The 13,691-nt window shown below is 31.7% G+C and overlaps 1 protein-coding gene across 3 annotated transcripts; it reads left to right on the top strand.

Annotated features, from left to right (window-relative positions):
* Positions 1-5,485: 5,485 nt before the first annotated feature.
* LOC109008689 (probable trehalose-phosphate phosphatase F) lies at positions 5,486-11,053 on the top strand. Of its 3 annotated transcripts, XM_018988875.2 has the most exons (14): positions 5,486-5,583; positions 5,743-5,820; positions 7,820-7,907; positions 8,007-8,521; positions 8,624-8,764; positions 8,865-8,936; positions 9,029-9,157; positions 9,287-9,343; positions 9,436-9,537; positions 9,633-9,710; positions 9,808-9,877; positions 9,970-10,040; positions 10,562-10,654; positions 10,772-11,053. In XM_018988875.2, the coding sequence occupies exons 4-14, from the start codon at positions 8,219-8,221 to the stop codon at positions 10,850-10,852; spliced, it is 1,197 nt and encodes a 398-aa protein (XP_018844420.2). In that variant the 5' UTR covers positions 5,486-5,583; positions 5,743-5,820; positions 7,820-7,907; positions 8,007-8,218; the 3' UTR covers positions 10,853-11,053. The 3 variants fall into 3 exon arrangements, with proteins under 3 accessions (XP_018844420.2, XP_018844423.2, XP_018844421.2); XM_018988878.2 differs by lacking the exons at positions 5,486-5,583; positions 5,743-5,820 and adding an exon at positions 6,816-6,964 and having other exon boundaries at positions 10,772-11,044; XM_018988876.2 differs by lacking the exons at positions 5,486-5,583; positions 5,743-5,820 and adding an exon at positions 6,816-6,999 and having other exon boundaries at positions 10,772-11,044.
* Positions 11,054-13,691: the final 2,638 nt, after the last annotated feature.

Here is a 13,691-nt window from a genome sequence, read left to right as displayed (position 1 = left end):
TTAGGGTATGTAAGTTTTATGTATTTTTTTTGAAAAAAGATAGGGTCTATTATTAAAAGATTATTATTTTTATATAAGTCTTATATTTATTTATTTTTTTTAAATAAAGTGTATAAAATTTATATATTTTAAAATTATAAATATTATTTTTCATAATTAAAATAATAAAATTTAAGACTAAAAACAAGAACGCTTTCTGTTTGGTGGACTTTCCTGAAACAGCACATTAGCACAGCACCTTTTTCAACTTTCAATTAGGCAGGTCCTCGTCAGCTCCGACTATTTAGTCACAATAAAGGGGCTTTACCATATTGCATATGTCAGGGCCACGTCAAATAGCGACTTTGCTCGGAGTCTGTACCAAAGAGTCTGATTTGTAACGTTGTTGTTGGTTTTTTTCACAGAGAATGTGGCCACGTCAGCGTGTAACATGAAACGATTTGACTTGTACTGGGCAAGGTGATGGGGTCAAACGTCATTGATCGTATTTACAGTGAACAAGGCTTTGCCTCGTGTATCGGAGGTGGCTACACAAAGTCTGTACTTAAAGTCGCTTTTTACCTTCATCTTCAAACTTAATTTCCATAAAACTTTAACATATGTTATCTTGCAGTGGCGTCTACTTTTAGACAAGTTTTATTTAAGTTGGTGAAATAATGGCTTCAGTTTCACATTATTATAACTACTGGGATAACAATTCATGTCGCTTTATATATATTTGTTTGTTTGTTTATTTGTTTTGTGAGCGTGGCCGCTTACCCACTAAAACTGGTCATTCCAAGGGCATGTTTGGAAAACGTTGTAATGATATAAAATTAGAATTTTATAAATAGTATTGAAATAATTTGAGTTAAAATATTTTATTAAATTTTGAGAAAATAAAGAGAAAAAATTAAATTAAAATATTATTTGAATATAAATTTTTTAATATTATTTTTGTATTTTATTTGTAAGTTTGAAAATTTTGTAATGATTAGATAATAATTAAATGAAAAGTTTTGAGATGATCTCAGATGATTATTACCTAATCATTACAAATTTTAATAAGGGAGATGATCTGCATAGTCTAAGACTTGCCGTTTCTTCTTTATATTAATATTTAATATTCGAAATAAAGTCTAGATTAATTTTAGAGGTGTATAGACTCTAAATAGTAATTTCTCACATGTATATTAAATAATTAAAAGAAAAAACCTCTCTCAAAAGCGTCAAAAGTATGAACGCTGAAATATTTCAAATTCAAGATGCCCGATTTATATGATGACTCCCTCGTGATAAAGATAACGACTGTGCCACTCCTTGAGGCTTAGACCTGCCATTGTTTAAGAGTACTGGATCAAATAATTGGTTTTTCAAGGGAAGAGAGCAGCTTAAGTTAAACAGAAAAACCTAACTTTGACTATCTATAGTTGCCAAAAGAAAGAAAGGCTGATTAAATATTCAAGTACATTAATATTCATATTATATATTAATGCAGTACATGGGGTACTACTCGCATGTTTTCATTATAAAAAGGTAGCTAGCAAGCATTGCATTGGTATCCCCTGGATGTTGGGTTATTTTCAATCTTGGATATTTTCTAACCTTTTTTTTTATTAAATTTGTGGACCCACAATCTCATCATGTTTTAATCTTTGATATCAGGGAAATATTTGTTTTCATTTTTTACTAAGTATTGACAAATCGATAAATATTTTTCGAAACTAACACCTTCCTCTAAAAAAGAACTCCAATTGATCATTCAGAACTGCGACATTTATCATGGAACGGAGTAGAAGCAAAATCTTCTATGTATAGCTCGGATTTTGTATTAAAGCCTTGAAAGAGAAATATATAGAATCATGCCCATCATCCTTTTTTACATGGAAAAACAATATCTCTTCATATGCTAATTTATGTGACATGATAGGAACGTCAATATATATATATAGGAAAAATCTTCTTGCTAGCGAGTTCGCGTATCAAATTACGCACTAATATTGATATGTAAGACATCCATTTAACGAAACGGTACGAATTGAAAATGAAAATGATTTTTGTGAGATAGATGATCTTCTTTTTCTGTCAAAATTTTTCTTCTTTTATTTTTTTTCTAAAAAAGAAAATCATGTAAGCGTTGGTACACGGTTTGGTGCGCGAACTCACTTGTATCTAGCAAAACTCATATATATATATAATTTGTTATTTATCATGTAGATCAGGTGGCATATATCCTTGCCTTAGACAAGTGAAAATGTCTCCAAAAAAATGCCATTTCCAACATGAATAAATTTTGAGCAGCCTTTTCTTGAGATCACAGGGTTATGTTTAATTTTTGTCTAATTTTGGAAGAAATTTAAAAAAAAAAAAAAAACTGTAGTTTTCATTAGCAAGAGATCATTTATAGATTCTAGTATATATTTCCACACACACAGATATTATACACATACGTACAAGTTAAGAATACTCGGGGGGTAAGAATTAGGCATCCTAATTTTGAAATTATCAAAATACTTTGACTTTATATATACGATGTCCAAATAATCTTAAATACTTAACGGTAAAACGACAAGGAAATTAAGGGCAAATGCATCTCCGTAGCTAGCTTGTGATCTTGAAAGTCAAATTTGAAGGTATCAATTAGTAAAGGAATCGCAGCCAACAAAAGAAATCTCCAATAACAATTTTGTTTTGTTCCGTACCTATTCTTCGTATCATGATCATTCTAATATTAATCTAGTCAATCGTAAACATATATGGCATTATATATATATATAATATGTTTTGCAATCACTTAATGTTGCTTTTACCATTCATAAGCATGATTAATATTAGATACATACATGAATTGTACAAACGTCGTGTGCTTCTTTTGAAAAGTTTTGAAGCCTACAATTAAAAAAAGTAAGTTTTCACTTGGATTTCATATTTATTCATTTTTCTAAAATGAGTGCGTGACATTTGTGCACCCTATAATTGTAAATATTATTTCTCTAATAGATAATTAAAATGTCATAATATTACAAATTTAAACATAATGATATTGACATTGATTTTCTTTAACCTGAATTTGGAGTGTGCCAATTAATTCCTTCAGTAGTAATTCAAATGCATTTACTAAAAAAAAAAAAAAAAGAGAAAGAGGGATACTACTCATCATTCCACACCATATATTTTACATATTTAAAAAAATTATTTATTTTATTCTTGCTAAACTAATTAAATTATTTTAAAAATCACTTATATACCATATACTTGTTATGAGAAAAAAGAAAATAAATTAAAAATAGTATGATGTGTAGTCTATGAGACGATGAGTAGAATTTTTCTAATATTATAAGATCTTCATGTTGAGCATGCATTTTGTTCCATATAGATATGCCTAAACTGGTCTTCATCATTGCAATGTAGGAAACACCTCAGTCTCACATCCCATATCGTTGTAGTGTTTGAACGTACTTATATGCAAAGAAAGACAGTTGTATATTGCCTTCACTCATTTCTCATGGCCATATATATTGCCTTCTCAACATATGAAATCTTTCACAAATTGGATATATATATATTTATGAAAAAATATATATATATATTATGTACAGTCACTTTTACATATTCTTTATACATTCTACTGATGTAATTGATTAAAATATTTATTTTATATTAAAAAAAATAACGCAGTCAATCACATTAGTAAAATACGCAAAAGAATATGTAAAAGTGATTACACATAAAATTTTTATAATAAAAATTCTTATTCAAGTACTATAAATTCTATCAGAAAACATCCCTATAATTATTGTCATGAATTTAATTTTGATTATTGAAAAACTTCTAGACCCCGAGAGATTTCTACATATAGAAAAAGATGCACAAGTGGAGGCCGGGGAAATTGGAAATCTAGAAACATCGACATGACTTTTGCGTAATTTTTTCTTCTTTCTTTTTCTGCAAAACATGCACCAGAGAAATATTAGAAAGCAACACATGAAGTCTTTGAGCACAGTACAAAACACATGACCTATATTAATTTCATCGAATTATTGGAAGGTTCCATCCGAGAAATAATCAACTAACCAACCAACCAATTTTAAGTGGTCTCCATCATTTTCCCTTTCAAATCGAAAGCCAATCTCCTCGGACAAATTAATAATCAACTCAAGCCGGCTTCTCTTTTTGGTTAAACTTTTTTCAGCTCAAATAAACTGTTCATATAAAATTAAATAATAATAGATTGTCCCTTTCGAAGGATTAAAGAGAGAAAAAAAAAAAGCCGTTTTGCCAGCTCTGATCGTGGGCTCCGTGACCTATCTCATCACAAGATTCGCGCGTCTCCAGCCTTTAAAAAGCACAACCGCTTTTACGCACGTGACGACCTCCTCGGACGGCACCGTCCGCCGCCTCGGTGAGCTCCTGTCTTCCTTGAGTTATGTTTGGTCGAAAGAAAAAGAACTAGTAGAAAAGAAAACGAAAAGAGAAAAGGGGGAAATATATGCAGACACACACGTAATTCTTGCTTGACCAACGACTTCCACTCCAGATGCGAACGAAAGTGACGCGACCGCGAGATCCGTCCGTCCGTCCTTGGGTGGCCCATGAAGACACGTGGCTACATTACCCTGATACGATCCCAGATGTCACCATTGAAGTACTCACCCCAATGTAGGTGTCGTCCAAGGCACCTCTTTGACTGGGGACCATGGGATCTATATATATATAATAAAATGGGTGATGCGATATATATTTTTAAAGTGTGTAATATCTATATATTTTTTTTAAAAATAAATGAAGTTATCAATAAAAATAATAATTTTTTATTTAAATATTAAATTTATTAATTTAAAAAAAAAAGAATATACGAGAATTGCATAGGACAGTACTAAATATCATTTTTTTAATAAAATTATTACTTAAAAAATTAAATTAAGAAAAAAAGCTTTAATTTATTATCTTAAAAAAATATTTAATTCACACTCTCTGCACCATTGATGTGATAAGATTTAATTTATAAGAAATTTACATTTTAAAATTTTCTCATAAATTAAATTTTGCCATGTCAGCAACATGAAAGATATGCTTTACACTGCTTTACCAAACAACTTACAAATATAATTTTTCAAAAATAAATTCACATGTAAGTTGTTGTAATATATTGGATTTATAAATTTTTTTTATAAAAAAATATTTAATATATTAAGCCTAATCTTGTCAATTTTGTAAGTTTTTATAATTGTGAGAATCGTAAATACCTACCATTTTTCTTCCATGTTATACAACTGATTGATTTGAATAAATTATGGAAATTAAGGATTTCCTTCCATAATATATAATATGGTAAGTAGCGGTCGTGTTTCCCAATTCAACAACGTCCAACTTGCGTACAAAAAAACAACGTCCAAGTTATTTTTCTTATAAAAAAAAAAACAAAAAACATCCAAGTTACCTTATTAAGCGCGTCTTATATTGGCCATCAAACTCTATAAATACGCATACTTCTCGCCTTCAATTTTCTTCCTTCGCTTTTGCCGTTTTCATATCACAGTTTTCGTCTCCCTTCTCTCTGTCTGAAATATTCTAGGGCTTCCAAGAGCTTTTCATATCTTTGAGGTAATTCTATCAGCGCTTTTATGCACGAGTGAATCTCTTGGAATTCTTTTGATCCCATAGTTTTGGTGTATGTATATATATATGTGTGTGTGTGAGAGAGAGATAGAGAGAGAATCCTTGTTTTGTTGGTTCCAGATTCTGAATGTTTTTACCTTTCAGGTTTTCGATCTGGTCTTGTTTGGTCAGCAGGAGTTAAAAAGATTCCGCTACGTTTTTTTTATATAGCTCTTGAATCAGGTACTACTTCTTCCGCCATTTTCGTTTCGTATTCGTGCAAAAGAATTCAGTTTTCTAATGTGATTGCAACGTAAATGAAATGCTGTTGGGATTTATGCCATAATATTCGATGCTTTTTTGACGTTTTCATATATTTTTGCTGGATCTTAATTTGGCTTGGTCATTTAAAAAATGCGAGGTCGATCGATGAGCTTTTAAAGGTCATTTAAAAGCCAGGCCTGTCTTGCTTTTGCAAGAGAACGAGAAAAATAAAAATAAAAAAGATTTTAAATTTCTTGAATGTGCATGAAAGGTGTTAGGCAATTGGCCGCTTAAGTTTTAATTGCTATTAATTTACTGCATACGGAGCTTTCAAGTTAGGCAATTCAGTTAGGTCAAGATTTTACATACTTTGTTTTGTTCGATAATTCATGATCTTAATTACCCATCAATGGCTATAATTTTTGGTGCAGTAATTATTTTCAATTTTTATTTTCCATAATAAAATAAAACGTAGGCGTGGAGCTGTATAAATTAAAGAAAGTGATGTGACAGCCCATTTTGTTTTATTTTATTTTGGATTAATCGTGTTCTGTCGGTTGCTGAAAACTAGGGAAGAACATCTTGAATGTTTTTAAATGGCAATGTGTCCTCGTCAGTCGTCACCTTCCGTTTGGATGTAACTCGCAGGAAGATCAGGAAATATGGAAGAAAGAAGTTCATACAACCCTTTGTTTGATCTAGAATATGACTTTTGTTGTTCTATTGGCAGTTTTTAATACTGTTTTTTTTTGTGTCCAGAATTTTTTTTTTTTTTTTTATATCTCTCTTCTTAGTTGGGGTTTAAGGTAACGTTCGTCTCGATGAATGTAGTACTGTCTTCTCCATGTTGGGGATTTTCATTTATTTTTTTTCCTTTGTTCATTAAATATTATGGATCGAGATTCCGATGTCAATTTGGTTATGCAAAATTTATTATTTCCATGTTTTTTTTTTTTTTTCAATACGATCAAATATTTAATGACGTGTTTATGCAAGGAGATATTTTTCTATCTGAGATCAGCAGTAGTACTGTAGACTGTTATAGATCTACGAGAGAATTGTTCTTGTATGCTCAAAAGTAAGCCCACGTGCACCCGTGGAAATCTTGCTACTAGACAAACATGTGAGTCCAGCGATTATCATTTAAATCTGTTCCAGGTAAAGTCGATGCATCCACGAAATGGAACATTATAAATTAAATTCAGCACTGACTGGAGATTTGGTTTATCTGATATTTGGAGATCGACAATATTCCAAATATTTATTATATATAGTTGCATTGCATCGGTTCTTGATCAAAAGTTGTGTTGAATAGATATATATAGCCATGAAATGCATTTGATTTAATATAACTTAATTGTTAATACAGATCATAAAGAGTATTAGTTCCAATTAATGTTTCAACGCTGATCATGTTTTAGGGAGCTCTAAATAGCGTGATTAAAGCATATATTTTCTGTGTGTATATATATTTTAAATTTTCTTCCATGAAATTGGTTTAGTCATCATCATGTCTAATTAACTGTTAGCCTCCGCCTCCGATCCGGTCGGGGAGAGCTCCTTTGATCTGCAGACGTTTATTATTGTACTTAAAAAAGTTTTGGTCGAAGTGATTTTCCGTGGAAAAATGTTGTAAAGGCGATAGTCGTTTTCCTTCAAAAATTCTTACAGGATCGCTATTCCTGTCAAAGATAAATTAAGATCTGCTCAAATGTCATTATTATTATTATTTTTCTCTTGGATTCTTTCGCGTCACACCTGACAAAATGTCGAAACTTCTCATTTTTCCAAGAGCATTGGTTTCTTAATTAATTAATACTTTCCAGTTTCAGTCATTAGAAAGTGGCTTATTTAAATATTGATGCACTTGTAATTGTTAATAAAGGGTGTAGAATGAATTTATTTATTGTCTGGTTACTTATTAGTTAATAATTCTGCTAATTACCTTTAATTAATTTCCTCATTTATCATTCTGCAGGTATATATCAGTCCTATCTCAAAAGATCAGGGTGCAAATGATGTTCAATCTCCTCCTATAAATGCAGTGCAGCATTGAAAATGAGAAGGTACACATAGTTTGAACATGTTATGTATTTGATCAGTAGGTTTCTTCCTCTCTGGTAACTATTCTTGTTTTTATATAATGCTTTTGATGTCATCAACAGTTTCCGGGAAGCTTATGCTTGATGGACTGCAAGCCCAGCAGCAGTGACAAGAAGACGCTGAAGAGGTGGTTTTTCATAGACAAGAGAGTTGGGTAGAGAAATCTGGAATAAGTACCACTTGATTCTGCATTTTGATTCACTGGCAATTGACATTGTACACTTAGATTAACCCTTTTTTTTATCTCCCCCGAGTCCTAATTAATCTGGATCCAATGGACCTGAAATCGAATCACGCTTCTCCTGTTTTAACCGATCCTGCACCCATAAACAAGTTAAGACTAGGCATCCCTTCTGGTTTGTTGGCATTGTTGCCTCACTCACAGCCAGGAGCTTTGTTCTCCTCGAGCAAGTATGTAACTATTCCAAGGAAAAAGACCGGAATGATTAATGATGTTCGATCTAATGGTTGGCTGGATGCCATGAAATCCTCTTCACCCCCTCGGAAAAAGCTAATAAAGGATTTCAATGTTGAGGCTGCTTTAGACGATGCTGATATTGCTTCTTGCTCCTGGGTGGTATGCCTGCTTTTGCTGTCGTAGATTAAGTTGCCTGACACGCTTATTCTGCTATTGGTTCTAGTACTTGATGTTTTCCCCTGCTGCTTTCTGATTCTGCAGCTGAAGTATCCATCCGCACTCAGTTCTTTTGAGAAAATTATAGATCGTGCGAAGAACAAGAAAATAGCAATCTTTTTAGACTATGATGGTACTCTTTCTCCAATAGTAGATGACCCAGATCGTGCCCTAATGTCTAATGAAGTAATATTTTCATGCTTATATTTGGTTTGAATAAATGTAACCTTTCCCCCATTTTCCCTTTCCGTTCTGACTTTTATGATATCAAACGAACTGTTGTCAGATGCGTTCTGCTGTGAGAAATGTTTCAAAGTACTTTCCAACAGCAATCATCAGCGGAAGAAGCCGTGATAAGGTAGCTAAAGATCTTCTTATTGAAGAACCTGAAAGTTCATGTGTATTTTCTGGATGCCATTAGAGAGTACTCTGATCCATTTCATCTTTCAGGTTTATGAGTTGGTTGGACTCAAAGAACTCTGTTATGCTGGTAGTCATGGGATGGATATTATGGGCACTCTCAGTCACAGTCATGTTTCTAATGACCATTCAAATTGTATTAAACCTAATGAAAAACAGGTAAAGATCAGATGACACATCCTGTCATGACAATGCGCTCTTGTCCACAAAAGATATTCCAGAACTGGATTTTCCTGTTTAAGTTTTTTCACTGCTCTAAACTTATATGTTACTACTTTTATTTGGTAGGGTAAGGACGTAAGTCTCTTCCAGCCCGCTAGAGAGTTTTTACCTTTGATTGACGAGGTGCACGATCCCTTTTCATTTCTTATATCAATTTAGGCTTGATTTATCTTCATATTAATTTACTGAATTCATTATGATCTTGTTTTATGCAGGTTTTTAGAACCCTCGTTGAGAATACTAAAGGGATCAAAGGCGCAAAAGTTGAGAATCACAAGTTTTGTGCCTCTGTACATTACCGTAACGTAGATGAGATGGTGATGAATATTTTCGGTGCTTAATTTTACCAATTTTTCGTATACCTTCATAATGCACGATTTTAATTCAGTTTTTCATCGTTTTCTGACTTCAGAATTGGCCTACGATTGCACAATGTGTCCATGATATTCTGAAGGACTATCCCCGATTGCGATTAACCCATGGGCGGAAGGTAGTTTTACTCAATCTTTCATGAACACCATTAATCTTGTGTAAAGATTTAAGCTTTCCATGTTGACAGAATTAACTTGGGTTTTCCCACTTGTCAGGTTTTAGAAATCCGTCCTGTGATTGACTGGAACAAAGGAAAAGCAGTTGAATTTCTGCTTGAATCTCTTGGTATTGACTTCTTCTGTCTCATTTTTTACGATGATAAGGATCTAGGATACAGTTTTTTCTAACTTTTGTCTGTCAATGGATGCTGCCTGCAGGGCTCAGTAATAGGAATGATGTGCTTCCAATCTATATTGGAGATGACAGGACCGATGAAGATGCATTCAAGGTACGTAGCACCGCTAGATGCTAGGGAACCTTTTTGGGCTCTCTTTTTTTTTTTGTCCGATTGGATTTTTTTATTTTACTTAATAATTAAGAAAATATTATTTAATAATATTATAATTTTTTTTCCTTTTTTAAAAATATTTAAAAACGTTAAAAAAAATTTTGATTTTTTTTCACATCATTTTTTAACATTTTTAAATATTTTTAAAAAAGAAAAAAATTTACAATATTATTAAAACATATTATTTTAATCATTAAGTAAAAAAAAAATTAAATAAAAAAATAAAAAACTCAATCGGACAAAAAATAAGGAGATCCCAAAACGGACTCCCTAGTTTTTTTGTGTGATTAATTATGAAAATGTATTTGCAATGTCGTTTATTAATCCATTAAATATGCTAATAATATATATATATAATAAAAAAAATCCTGTCAAATCAGTTAGCGTAAAAGAACGTATTTTATTTTATAAATATAATGGGGATTCTATAAAATTAATTTTTTTTTCTAATATTTCACCAGGTATTGCGGGAGGGTAATCGAGGTTATGGAATACTGGTTTCTGCTGTCCCAAAGGAAACCAATGCATTCTACTCTCTCAAGAACCCTGATGAGGTTTGCAACTTTGATCTGCATATCTTGGATTTCTGCATGTTCATTTCTTATGCTTTCAGCGCCTGATTAACATACAAGAAACCTGTAAAAAATATATATATATATATATATATGCAGGTCATGAAATTCCTCAATTCCCTGGTGACATGGAAGCACGACCAAACTAAGTCCGTTATTCATCGGAGGAGCATAGAGTGATCTATTTATAGCCATAGTTGGTATTTCTGATTGTTTTACTTGGTTATAATTAAACAAGGCTATTCGAGCCAGCTGAATTATTTCAGATCTGAATTGACATTTTTGTATTTATTAACTACTTTTTGGCCAAAAGTGGTCTACTCTTGTTCACAGTTGTGCCCTTTAATTGAGTCGATTTTTTTAAAACAATATCCTGACTAATTCCGAAAGTGTTCAGTCTTTGAACATTGAGTTTTTTTTACAAGCACATTTCGAATAATTTAATGAAAAATTCTCAAATTTGATAGCCCTTAGAGATTATTTCTCTCAATGGATTTTTTTTTTTTTTAAGGTAGAACAAACTCCATTCATTCATAATGAGACATTTTAATTTTGACCTGAGACATACATAATACAAGCTAACTACAGCTTTTAAGGCTTCTCGATACATAAATTTCTTTGTGATTGACATGGTCTAGTCAATTCATGTAACTCTCTACATAGACAGCATTCTGTCTAAAGATAGATTTAACAAACTCCATATTCTGTACTAAGATAGAATTAAACAATTTCACACTCTATAGACAAAAATCTAAGAGACTATGTATTTTTTTTAACCTAAAACAAAGAAAATAAAAGAAAATGTAAAAAATATATGAGAAAATAGCAAATTAGACCCGCATTTTGAACCTTATAGGAAAAAAAAAAACAAACAAACAAACAAACATCGAGACTATGGTAACGTGTGAGGGACAAGCACCACCTTGGAAGTACGGCATAACATCAGGTTTGAAAAAATCGATAGCCTTAGTCCCAGAAAAGCCACGCGTAGTGGCGATAGAGCTCCCATTGCGGTAGCACGTGAATGTCACGCGCGCACTTTGGGCCTTGTGTGTGGCTTACGTGCCGCTCCGTTCAATGAGATTTTTTATCCGTTTGAACGATCGGCATCTTGAGAATCTTGCGGTGGGGCATGTGGTGGTTGCCTAGCTCCAGAAAACAACATATCTTCATTTTGCCCTATTGTGAATGAAAAAAACAAACAAAACCAAAAAAATAAAAGAAAAACTAGAGAGAACCTTATATCTAGAGAGATTTGAACCTTACACCTAGAGGGAGCAATCTCCAAATGCAAGACCTTTACCACTTAAGCCAATCCTAAAGATTGTTTAATTGAGTGATTATTTCATGTTGTTTACCACCATGATACCGATGGAATTCATTGTAGAATTTATTACATTTTATGAGTTCGAGATTGTTTGTGTAGCCTAGAAAAAATTATTGTACTCTGCAAAATTATAATGCTTATTGGTTAAGCTCTAAATGCTTACATTATTGAGGCCTTATGCTCAATAAGGCATATCCTAAATTACTTTATTTATGCATTATTTAAGAACCAATTAATCCTTGATATAGAAACCCAAAACAACAGTTGAGAGACAATCCTAGACACTTTTGTTCCTCTCACAAAAAACCCAAGGGAGATAAATATTTTTTTTTCCCCTCCAAAAGATGGAAATTACTCTTAATTCAAGCTCTTAACGGTTGGTATAATTTTGCCAAACACAAGGAGATTTGACTTTCATGTAAAAAGTAAGGTAGTTGCTGAGTCGTTGGCGGGCCCAATGCATCATCAGTTATGGACTCAAACCCAATGCTATGGAGAATATTATCTAATGGGCTGGGAATCGTTTGCTCTGCTATGTGGGAGTTGGACCCGAACTCCACTTTTTTCTGCTCTGGGAGAATATCCAATCTTTGGGAATCGTTTAGATATATTTAGGAGGTTTTTATAATTGAGAAATGGTAGTGGTGTAAATGTTGTAAAATTATTTTAAATAAATAAATAAATACGGAATTTATATATATATATTTTTTATTTTTTTTAATAATAAACTTACTTTTTTTTAAAATAATTGTACAATATTTATATATTCTACGACGGTAGGTAATATTACTCTTTATAATTTATTTTATAATTAATTAATATAATTATTATATTTTATTAAAATTAATTTTAATTTTACATAATTACTCTCAAATTAAAATAGAATTATAAGTTTATCGTGTTCCACTCGAGATAAAAGGAACATTCGAGATCAAAGAAACCTATTTGCTTGTGATCAACGGATGGTACGAAGGCAGAAATTAATATTAAAGCTGGTCCAAACTCCAAAATTTCTGAACAATTTTCCTTATATCTTCGTGAATTGTTAAAACTTGTTTAAATTAAGAATAAATAATTTAAAGTTATGCGTTTGTATAATGAGATGAGATAAGATAATTTTAGATAAAAATAGAATAAAAAATTATTAGAATATTATTTTTTAATATTATTATCATTTTGAGATTAGAAAAAGTTAAATTATTTATTATATTTTATATAAAAATTTAAAAAAATTATAATGATGAGATGAGATGAGATGAGATGAAACTATTTCTATATCTAAATGGGATGTAAGACCTCTCCAATTTACTATATGATTTGGGATTAAAAAAAATTCCAAATTTATTTATTTTTATCTATATAAATGGTTTCTTTCATGAGGAAATAAGAAGATTAACCTCTTTTTGGAGTTTGTCCTCATGTTGTTATTTATAGAAGAGGGTAATCTCTTTTAGACTTGGCTTGATCAGTTTTTTTAGGGAAATTATTCTTCGTAATTCTTGCAATGGGGCCATCCTTGCAACAACTTTGCCAAACAGGCAGAAAAATTACAAGGAAAGATTGTTTGATTGGCTGGACTTGTGCTTTTCTCCCGTGGCCTGTCTTCAGCCATGTCATGCTTGGGAATATAATAATAAAGCTAATTCAAAATTGGAGGTGAAAGGAAGGAAAAGTTTAAAGCAAGATCTGTAT

This window comes from Juglans regia, chromosome 9, assembly GCF_001411555.2.
Source record: "Juglans regia cultivar Chandler chromosome 9, Walnut 2.0, whole genome shotgun sequence".
Taxonomy (NCBI): Eukaryota; Viridiplantae; Streptophyta; class Magnoliopsida; order Fagales; family Juglandaceae; genus Juglans; species Juglans regia.
The sequence above is the reverse complement of the archived record's forward strand: the minus strand, read 5'-3'. Positions and strand labels throughout refer to the sequence as shown.